Genomic DNA, 11,415 nt, shown 5'->3' on the forward strand with positions numbered 1-11,415 from the left:
AGAATTTGACTATAGCATAGGCCTACCCTTTCTTTCAGTCGGGCGGGGCAAGGGAGGATAATATGGGGAGCTTATGCTGGGGGAATCGCTACCAGATTGAATCTATTAACTTTAATGGGATGATGTCACCCCTGTTGCCCATAGGCCCCCCCTTTCCCCGTCTCTCCCTTTTTCTTTCTTTCTTTCTTTCTCTCTCTCTCTCTCTCTCTCTCCCTCCATTATTTCCATGTGTTGTGGTATCTTATTCTTCTTAGCTACTGTATTTCTGTTTGGCAATGGTACACTAGGCAATCATTGTACACAGCATAAAGGCACATGATGTACCGCATGTGGGACTATAGTTTACTAGTGCAAAATCTTTTAATAGGCTACAAGATACCTACTTCTAAACAATTCAAAGAATAATCAAAATACTTTTGTGAAGTAAAATATGAATACAAATGTGATGACTACATATAGGCTACAATATTAACAAATATGTGTCAATTATGTATCTTGGTGATGAAATTAAACTTGAATTGCTACAACTCATTCAACATCCCTGCGCTGACAGAGCGCTCATTGGCTGAGCCTACAAAGGGGGAGGAGCTCAGACAGCAATATAAAGAGACTGTTCTCGATCGTAGCAGAAAACAGATTTCAAGGAGGTGTCTGTTTGGGTGCAGTCTTCAATGGAAGTGGACACGTACATGATGCCTATCATACTTTGACAAGTGGAGCTTTTTTGATGTTCACCGGCAAGGCACAGTTTACGACTCTTTGAAAACCTTAAGGGCATTCTGTCTAGCTACTGTAGCCTACAGTGTGTAGATTATTCCTCAGTCACACGACTGCTGTAAATATCTTCCTTATAGCAGACGAAATAATTTAAAGAATGACTTGGACAGTTAGCAGTTGCATCACTCTAGTCCTTCTATTCCTTTGGCGGGTGGAAGAAATAGCGGAGGCTTGCAGTTGCTCCCCTGCGCATCCCCAACAGGCATTTTGCAATGCAGATGTCGGTAAGTAGCCTATTGGCAGTATTTTTGTCGCCTACTTCCACACAGCCATTTGAATTCACGTGTGAAAATAGAAGTGCGCGAGACTGTATTGGTCTACGCCCCATTGGGAATGCTTAATTAATGGGTCGACTGGCCCATTTATTAAAAAGTGATGCTAGTCACTTTCATTTTCGGGACAACAGGCCTACAGGTAGCCTATAGCCTATAGTTTCCACCACCTGGGCCTTGATAGTTCCATGCTGCTGGTAAGAGACGCACCTCTTTTAAAAAGCTGTTATTCTGGTCCATGTGTTCCCACCAGTCAATCTAAACACCTAGCGCTAAACCCAAGTGTTATGACTGGACCACACATAAAAAAAGTTAATTTTGAAAGATGTAATGGCTGGTCGGGAGCTAATAGGCCTAGGGGATATGAGATCATCTTGCATGTCTCCTCTTTACCCCTTTCAAGTTTAGTCAGGCTAGAGAGAGCTTTAGAAATTCTCCCAGTTCAGGGCTTGTTGTGGAAAAACCTACAGTAGCCTATGCCAAATTCATTCTGATGACCCAAGGAAGCATGTGGAGTTTTAGGGTGAGGTCAGTGGTGTAAACTACAGATCCCAATTTAATACCTAAAGAAAACAAAACAATGGAAACCCCTTACACTTGTATTCGATATTTCTTTGCCAATGACCTTGTGAATCCTGCTGCAGTCAACAGCTTTGACTTTACATAAACTTATGCTAACAAGAATCTCAACAGGGACTGACTTGTCTGGCTATTCAAATAGGGGTTTGCTGACCGTCTTTTTTTTCTCCGTTGTGAGCTTGCCACTGAGTGTGGTATGTACAGTATGTATACAACAGTTTACTTATTCATAAATTCTGCCATATGTTTCCAGAAGAAAACACCTTCCTCTGTCTAACATTTCTGGAAATGAATTAGGAACCTAGCTTCATAGAAGTTCGCTGAAATGAACTTTTGTGCTTCATTAAACTGGCAATTGCATAGACAGTTTGGACAGTTCAACTGCACCTCTCATGATCTGTGAACTAAACACGCCTTTTTCCGAATAGGTTTTTCGCAGAAGTAGCCTATATCGCATTCGTTTGCAATAAATATTGCAAAACAATATCTTTGAGACACCTCAATATTTCAGTAAATCCAGTGACGACATTCAATTTCCTCTTCTCTGACCATGCCATTTCCAAAGCAATCAGACCATCTAGAACCTCCAGATAACTGACATGACCTCCTCTGAACCTCTTGCCTAATATCTCTTTTGGCTAAAGGGTGGTGGTCCACCATTACAAACAATTCCATCTATTCAAACAGACTACAGTATTATAACAGGATAAGGAATGGAACAAAAGCAAATATCTGTCATTATATCCTCATGATGTGAAATCGCTCCCTCGGGCTTGAAGCTCTGGAAAGCCGGTCTCATGTCATGTGTTATCCTCATCATACTGTCTGCTGCATAATGCTGAGTTAAGGGGTGTACCTGAACGCCGTTGAGGAGGGAACGCAAACCATTTGGGAGCTGGAAAGTAGGCTGGCTGAACTCGGATTCCTGGTCTGAATTCAGCCCCTCCAAGCTTTGTAAACAGCTGAAAAATATTCAATTGAGTCTTTCATGGCCAGGTCACTTATTTGAAGGGGAGATAGTCATGATAATATTAGCTGATTATTGGTATGGTTATTATTATTTTGTTCTACCTTGTTGGCCAGACCAACACGCGAGAGGGGAAAGCAGAGAGGAGAGTCAGTCTCCTGTAATTACAGGACAAGCATGTGTACACATCCCTCTTGCCTATTGTCTTAAATGCTTTCTCAAACTAGTCTGTTTATTGTTTGTGGAACTGGAGAATTACATCCAGTTCCCTGGTTCTGTGCCAGTCGACCAGTCAATTCTGCCCTTTGGTCAACCGTGTCCAGTAAACATTGTCATTTCCTATAATGATTTTTATCTCTGGACAGAGAGTCATTGCTCATGAAGTTCAACTGACATTTAGAGGTTGATAGGGTTAGGGTCACACACACACACACACACACACACAGTTGTCTTGTCATTCAGTGGGTCATTAAATGGGCGGCTTTGTCTCAGGAGGTAGAGCAGATTGTCCAATGATCGTAGGGTTGGCGGTTTGAATCCCGGTCCCTCCTGTCCACATATCCAAGTGTCCTTGGTCAAGACACTGAACCCCAAATTGCTCCCAATGAGCAGGCTAGCACCTTGCATGGCAGTTGCCGCCATTGGTGTGTGAATGAGAGGCCATTATAAAGTGCTTTGGATAAAAGCGCTATATAAGTGGAGTCCATTTACCATTCAATGGCCTCCTAGCCTGGTAGCTAGTAGCCTGGAGTTTTAGGATGAGTCACTTTGTGGTCCCCACAGGTTAAACAAGAATTACAAGAAGAACACTTTAAATGGGAAGACATATTTGAGCTGCTTTTAAGACACCTCACTGTATAACACACATGCTGCTTTGGAGGGACCACAAACTGGGGGGAAATCCATAGGTCACTGATTTTGAATGCACCATTAATCCATAACTCATTATGGTTTCTGTTTGTCAGTTTTCTCTACTTGTCCCTGTTGTTGTTGCTGTTGTTGTTGTTTTACATTCTAAGGGCCAGTGAACATGCTCTGTTATCCTATTGTAGCCTAGTTGTTCCTCATCTTGAGGCCAGTGGTTTGGTTTCAATACTGTTATGGAGCCAGAGCCAGTGGCAGTGCTGAACAGAGAGTGCGTAACATGCATCTCTTTTCAGATCCTAATGTTGTGTGTCATCCATACATCCTCAACAGGCCTCCTGGGACTCATTAGAGCAGTCCTTGTACAATAACAGCTCCACTCTTCCAACATCTCCACTGTAAGAAATCAGATGGATGGTTACTGGGAACAGTTCAGTCATTCAGAGATGAGGCACAATTGTATTTCCCTTGGTGCTAAAACCTATGCAAATATATCAGCTGACTGTAGGAAATGGGCTGTGTAAATCATAGACTGATTGTTGAAGTGTTTCTGTGAGTGAGTGAGTCATGATTACCTCCGCCCCAGCAACAGCGCAGGGAGAGGGGTAATGTTTTTGGTGGTGTGTGTCATGTTTATTTGTCTCTTAGCAGGATTACACAAAAACTACTGGAATGATTTTTATGAAACTCAGTGGAAGGGTTTAACATGATCCATCTTAGAAACCCTTACATTTTGGAGTGGATCCGAATCACAGGGGAGGTCCACGAAACGTTTCTTGGTTTGCCCATTCACCTCCATTCAAATTTTGGACTAGGATTATGAAAAAATTACCTGAATGATTTTCGTGAACTCAGTTGAGGGGTGTAGCATGGCTGATCTGAATCATGGGGCGGGTCCATGAGCCGTTGTTGGTTTGTTTGTTTGTTAGCAGGATTATGCAAAACTATCTGACCTATTTTCTTGAAACTCAGTGGAGCGATGTAGTATGGGCCAACCTATAATGCAATCAATTTTGGAGTGGATCCGAATCACAGGGCGGGTCCATGAGCCGCCCAAAGACGGCTAGCCATTCACCTCCATTCATTTTTTTAGACCAGGTTTATGTTACAACTACCTGACTGATTTTCATGAAACTCAGTGGAGGGGTATAGCATGGGTCAACTAACAACCCATTCAATTCTGAAGCAGATCCGGATCATGGGGAGGGTCCACGAGCCCAAACACAGCCAGGCCAGCCATTCACCTCCATTCATTTCTTGGACTAGGATTATGCCAAAACTACCAAACCGCTTTTCATGAAACTCGGTGGAGGGGTGTAGCATGGGCCAATTTAGAACCTAATCAATTTTAGAGCTGATCCAAATCACGGGGCGGGTCCACAAACTGCCCAAACATGGCCGGCCATTCACCTCCATTCATTTTTTGGACTCTGAATTCCCCCATATTCATTGTCAATGAGAGGGGGGGGGTTAAAACAGCCATATCTCGAGATGGGAAGGTCACAGAGACACGGAGTTTGGACTGATTTGGTCTCAACCTAACAAATGCAGCAATACCAAACATGTCCTGCTCACACGCACACAGAGCCTTCATGGGCAGAGGTCTGTTCTCTGAGCATCATTTCTTGTTTTAAAGTATTTTAGGTGAGTCCGAATTTAGAATCAGGGAGAAGGATCATCTAGTGAGTGTCAGTGGTGCTTCAAGTTCGGTTTGAGAACAGCCCAGTTGACAACTTGAGATTCACTGAATACAGACACAGAATACATCTATCCCTCATTTTCAAGGTTAAAACTGACACCGTCGGTATTCGATGAGAGGCAGCAAGAGCGTGAATCCATAGCCCTGGCCCTGCATGTGGCCCATTTCACCAGGCCTTCTTACAATAGCAGGGGATAAGTGGTGGTTCCTGGCTTCACTGAGCATGGCCCTGCGCACCCAGGGAAGAGATGGTCACCAATGACTCTGCAAACGGACTTTGTGAGACTCTATCCCCTCCCTTCTCTCTCTCTCTGTTCTTCCCTGTAGCCGTAACACTAGCACTGTGTGTCTCAGAGAGGCGGCGAGGGTGGAAAAGTGTGTGTTTGTCCTTGTGTGTGTGCGTTGCGTTGCTTGCTTGCTTGATTATTGTGAAGGATCACTCAGTGCAGTTCGGGATCCCCAGGGCACCTTTGGCATCCTGTGTGTGTGGCCTAGAGAAAAGGTACTCTGTGCTCCAGGCTGGGAGTGTGTGTATGTGGAGTCTGTATGGCTGCCCTCTGAGAGTGGCCCTGATGCACATGGAAAAGCATGCAAACCTGGATGGAGCAGGGAGTCTTTGGCACTTCTTACTGAACTGAATCCTACTAGTAACTCTCTCTCTTCCTCCCTACCTCTACTATATCTTTGTTTGTGCTAGTATATGACTTTGCTATGCAAGCCTGTCATCCCCCTTCCTACTTACTGGGGATAATTCTACCACTGCATTGTGATTGATATTCCTGTCACTCCCTTTCTCTCTTTCCTTGTCTGCAGAATGCAGATGTCCTACTTCTCTCCATCACTCTCCCTAATCTCATCTCCTAGTACACACACTCTCTCCATCACTGTCTTTGATCCCATCTCCTCGTATACACACTCTACATCACTCTCTTTAATCTCGTCTCCTAGTACACACTCCATCATTGTATTTAATCCCATCTCTTCGTACACACTCTCTCCATCACTCTCTCTAATCCCATCTCCTAGTACACCCTCTCTCCATCACTCTCTCTAATCCCATCTCCTAGTATACACTCTCTCCATCACTGTCTTTAATCCCATCTCCTAGTATACACACTCTCCATCACTCTCTTTAATCCCATCTCCTAGTATACACAATCTCTATTACTCTCTCTAATCCCATCTCCTAGTACACACTCTCACCATCACTCCTAGTACACACTCTCTCCATCACTTTCTCTAATCCCATCTCCTAGTATACACATTCTCTCCATCACTCCTAGTACACACTGTCACCATCATCATCACTCTCTCTAATCCCATCTCCTAGTATACACACTCTCTATTACTCTCTCTAATCCCATCTCCTAGTACACACTCTCACCATCACTCCTAGAACACACTCTCTCCATCACTTTCTCTAATCCCATCTCCTAGTATACACATTCTCTCCATCACTCCTAGTACACACTGTCACCATCATCATCACTCTCTCTAATCCCATCTCCTAGTACACACTCTCTCTAATCCCATCTCAGTATACACTCTCTCCATCATTCTCTCTAATCCCATCTCCAAGTACACTCTCTCTAATCCCATCTCTCCTAGTATACTCTCCCTAATCCCATCTCCTAGTATACTCTCTCTCTCTAATCCCATCTCCTAGTATACACACTCTCCCCATCTTTCTCTCTAATCCCATCTCCTAGTACACAGTCTCTCTCTAATCACTTCTCCAGTATACTCTCTCTTCACCCCTTTCTGTCCCTCCCTTCGTTTCCCTTCTTTCAGCAGTTGACTTTTTAAACCCTTAAAAGGAGATGTTCTCTAAGCCTGTATTATAATCGAATTGGGGAACATATGGCTCACAGCCTCCTACCTTGGTCAAAAAATAAAAAGCGCCTCTAAAGCTTACTTGGTAAGGTAGCAGCTCTAAGACAGGCCGCAGCTGCCATCCTGGGAAAATGTCTTGATCCGAGAGCGGACATCTGTTTGACATTACCCCTGTCCCCTGTGTGCTATACAAATAAAGTTTGATTTGATTTGATCTGTGTCAGTGCCCTGCCTGAAGACAGGGCTTTGAAAGCATCAAGGTGAACTTCTTCACCCTTAGTTTGAGTCACGAGTTGTTACCCCTCAGTCGTGTCTGCCACCTCTCCATGTGCAGGCAATGAATACTAAAGTACTAATAAAGTCACTGTCGCTGTATGCGTCCGAAAAATAATGAAGTGCAGGCTGTTGAACGGGCTGTATGCCACTACAGAGCAAAGCTCATCTGTTTGGCACTGACTCTGTTTTTCCACTTCCAGCAAAGCTTCTCGTATATCTCCGATTTTGACTGAAGCAGAGGGTTAGGAGAAGCAGAGAATAACAGGAGAGAGTGAGAGGTTGTGAGAGGTGTGCATGTCAGCACCTTCACCCAGCCAGAGGCAGACAGGCGGGCAGGCGGGTAGAAGGGCAAGGGGGCATTCTGGGTACGTTTTTCAAAGATCGCTGACTGGTTTCCTCCCGTGTCGGCTCCGGAGCCTGGGAGCAGGCAGCGTACATTCCTCTCTCTCTCTCTCTGATTGCAGCTGATCAAACACTCACGTGACTCTTGTGTTCTTCTCAGCACCTGGCACCAGCCAAATCTGCAGATGAAGATCGCCAAAGCACAAGCAGGCTTGCTGAAATAAAGCAAAGTTGAAACGAGAGTGACGCGGAAAAAGCAAAGCTTAGCTTAGACAAAGAGAAAAAGACACAATTCACCAAGTCATTTTTGTTCATTGAAAGTGGCCCAGAATGATTGTGCTGTGTGCCTTCCTTGAAGTTCTCGAGGAGATACTCGACTTGTCAATAATGCACTGTAAATGTCTCTCTTCTGTAATAATGCACTGTCTCTCAACTGTCATGTCTCTCTTCTGTACCCTTTCCAGTGATCAGGGCAAAGGTTGTTGCAGGCAACGAGTTTGACTCAGGCAACGATGTCTATGGCAACCCAATCAAACGATTCAAGTATGACATCAAACAGGTCAAGGTACTGTATTACAGGTTTATTTAGGGTTATTCTGATGGTGAAACTTTCAACCACAGAATCCATCCAGTGATGTCTCAATACGGTCGCACAATGCAGCGCTCATGTTTATGTCTGTCTACAGAACCTCATCTTTCTCTCCTCTATTTGATTTGGTAGATGTTCAAAGGTCCTAGCCGGGATATTGACGCCATCTTCACGGCCCCCTCCTCAGCAATGTGTGGAGTGACACTGGAGACCAATGGAAAAAAGGAGTACCTCTTCACAGGTGGGTCTCAGACTACATTACCCATCCAACACCATTACAAACTCAATGGGACAACCTAGAGAAATGTTTACCTTTATCATGGCCCACTCTGGACTATTGCTTATCCAAAAGACTCTTGCTCTACAGCCTCATATCCAGAATTCTCAAGAGTTTATTAATTCACTATGATTTTATTATGCCTTGCTGGATATCTATTTTCCCACTTCAGGTAAGCTGGAGAGTGATGGAACAATGCATGTGACCCTGTGCGACTTCATTGAGTCTTGGGAGGCCATGAGTGCGACACAGAAGAAGAGCTTGACTCAGCGCTATGAAATGGGCTGTGACTGCAAGGTAAGACTGGGATTGTAAAGCGAAAGGGACTGTAATTATTTTGCTATCTCTCACTATCCACATGTCCACAGTTCACTCATTTGAAATGAGTGTAATAATCTAGAGGTGTCAGTAAAGTCAAAAAAGAAAAGTTAATCCAGGCACTCAAAATAAGTATTCGGGAGGGAAGTGGTAATTGTAAAAAGCCTCTAATATATCGGGCTTACATAATTAAAAATGTTGACATGTTTCGACCTTGTCGGTCTTCATCGGGAAATGACGTGTCAGCAAAGTATTTATATGTCAGTCTAGCAAATATGTGCAATGTTACATATACAGCATAGGACTGCAAGAGCCTAATTATCTCAGCCTCTCTCCCTGCTCAGATAACTTAATTGTGAATGATTGATCCCACAGATCACACGCTGCACCTCCATCCCGTGTGCGATCAACTCCCCAGAGGAATGCCTGTGGACTGACTGGGTGATTGAGAAGAGCATCAGTGGACCCCAGGCCAAACACTTCGCCTGTATCAAGAGGAGTGATGGTTCGTGCGCCTGGTACAGAGGATCCGCACCACCCAAGAAGGAGTTCCTGGACATTGAAGACCCCTAAGTCGACAACTTCCTGCTGACAAGTCACTGCTCCGCGTGACCGAAGAGGCCTGCAATTTAAAAAATAAATAAATAAAGCAATTATTTTTTATTATTTTTTATGAATCAGTAAATAATTGTTCATATCACCAAGGGCATACAAATTGATTAGTTGCAGGAAATAAAAATGTGTATAAGGGCAACAATTCTATGAAAACAGCACTTACTGATCACCACCCCAAAATGTCCAAGGCTCTTACTTGTCACCACTTGTATGATTAAAATAAAAAGAAACTACAAATCTAAATGTACCTTTCCAGGTCTCATGTGCCATTCATTCCTCGCTAGCTACCTGAACCAAAGGTGTTATTGAAACATAAATGGCAAAGTGTTGTTTTATTGTGTTGCTGTGATCATACATTAAATTATATTCCTGCAAAATATCACCCTACCCAAAAGCTTGAAGTGGTTTTGCAGTAGCTTGTTTTGATTTTACACTAGTGGTTCAGATTAGTTTTAATGCCGATAACCAACTGAAACATATAGTCACTGATTTTTTTTGTCTTTGCATTATGATTTTGATAATGATTCTTGCTTCAGTAGGATGGAAATGTAATATAAAAGTGTGGTATTACAAAGAGGGCCACACTGACCACATTGTTGTAATCACTATATTTGCTTAAACTCTTCATTTATTGTGATATTTACCTGCCTATTTGTTACAATGAACCCTTACATGTTCCTTCAATGAACATGGCAGACCTGTCTAGGTCAACACAGTGCTATGCTTTTGTTATAAGCGTTCAGTATTTTTCCTGTATTCACAGTAGCTTTTAACCTGTTATCTTGGATAGAGTTGTGCACTTTGAACAGAGTTGTTGCAGCAGACACGTTTTTTTTAGTGTGTTCTGATTACAGGGGGATTGAATCCTCCGACTTTACTTTGTATTTTATGTCTTATTGCAGCTGTGATGCCTGTCATGTGTGCTTGGTTATGTATTTCTATCTCTTTGTACTGCTTTGTTGAACAAGATTTAAAAATATATATTTAAGGAAGGTGGATGTTTCATTTTACTATTATACAAATTGTAATGGTTTTGATTATAAAGAAATACATTATCGGAACATTCTAAAGAATCAGTTTTCCACTCATATCAGACCTTTTATCAAATACATCGAGCATCTTTCTGATGTGTTTATATGAAGCATTCAAAAGCATTTAACTTTACTGACTACAGGGCTCAGCATTAAGGGGTCTCTGTGAATGAAGGACACATACAGTAGGCTAGCTAAATACCATAGCCATTCAAGCTGCTCTAATTACTCCAGCAAAGGCCAAAATGCATGTTTACACCAATTATAGTTGGTTACATTGTTTGGCTTTAGCACATTCTATAGTATAACTTCCATCTGGAAACAATTTCAAGTGATGTATCCTTGAAATGAACGTGGCATCCATTCTTTATGACTGTATCTTATCTTTTTTGAATTAGATGAGAATGGCTAGATGTCCCGTGCTGGATTCACATGGGACTTTGTAAAGAGGCATATTTTTGCATGCATACGTTTTTTTTGGGTCATTTAAAATGTATTGTATTTTAAGAAGATGAAAAAAACAAGTAAATAAAAGGTTAGAACAATCCTTCAACGTGTGTTTGACTACTCATTTTTGCTGATGGCTTCAGAACCACATTCCAATACACACGCTTGATGGCCTATCAGTGATATTAGATAAAGAGGGCAATGGCGCCCTCCTTAGGAACACAGAGACAAATGTAGAGACATGGCATAATAGCACTAGGTCCGCACTTCCTCGGATCTAATAGTCCATGAGGACAGTGCAAAGATCGATTGGCCATTTTAGCCTGCAACATACAGTAGTATGCACAATTCAAACCCCCGAAAGTCGCATGTGTCATATTTGAAAAACGACGTAGCCTACTTAAAATGCGCATACATTGTCATGCAACAAAATGATATCATGTACAACCTGAATGTCCTTGTGACAGTACAAGAGTATATTTGATAGACAAAATGATATAAGACTCCTGGACTGCTGTGCAGTTCAACA

The 11,415-nt window shown here is 42.7% G+C and overlaps 1 protein-coding gene across 1 annotated transcript; it reads left to right on the plus strand.

The window, feature by feature from the left end:
* The first annotated feature begins 647 nt into the window (after positions 1-647).
* Positions 648-10,670, plus strand: LOC311309393 (metalloproteinase inhibitor 2-like). Its single transcript, XM_084438662.1, has 5 exons — positions 648-1,001; positions 8,074-8,174; positions 8,331-8,439; positions 8,648-8,772; positions 9,169-10,670. Exons 1-5 carry the CDS (start codon positions 875-877, stop codon positions 9,364-9,366), a joined length of 660 nt encoding a protein of 219 aa, XP_084294788.1. The 5' UTR covers positions 648-874; the 3' UTR covers positions 9,367-10,670.
* Positions 10,671-11,415: the final 745 nt, after the last annotated feature.

The sequence above is a fragment of the Borostomias antarcticus genome (genome assembly GCF_949987555.1).
Source record: "Borostomias antarcticus genome assembly, chromosome: 5".
Lineage (NCBI taxonomy): Eukaryota > Metazoa > Chordata > Actinopteri > Stomiiformes > Stomiidae > Borostomias > Borostomias antarcticus.

Bases quoted from the DNA above. Each gene is read 5' to 3' on its own strand.
- LOC311309393 (XM_084438662.1), top strand. From the start codon at position 875: ATGACTTGGACAGTTAGCAGTTGCATCACTCTAGTCCTTCTATTCCTT. The intron at 8,440-8,647 runs GTGGGTCTCAGA...TTCCCACTTCAG, and splicing joins AAAGGAGTACCTCTTCACAG to GTAAGCTGGAGAGTGATGGA. The intron at 8,773-9,168 runs GTAAGACTGGGA...TTGATCCCACAG, and splicing joins AAATGGGCTGTGACTGCAAG to ATCACACGCTGCACCTCCAT.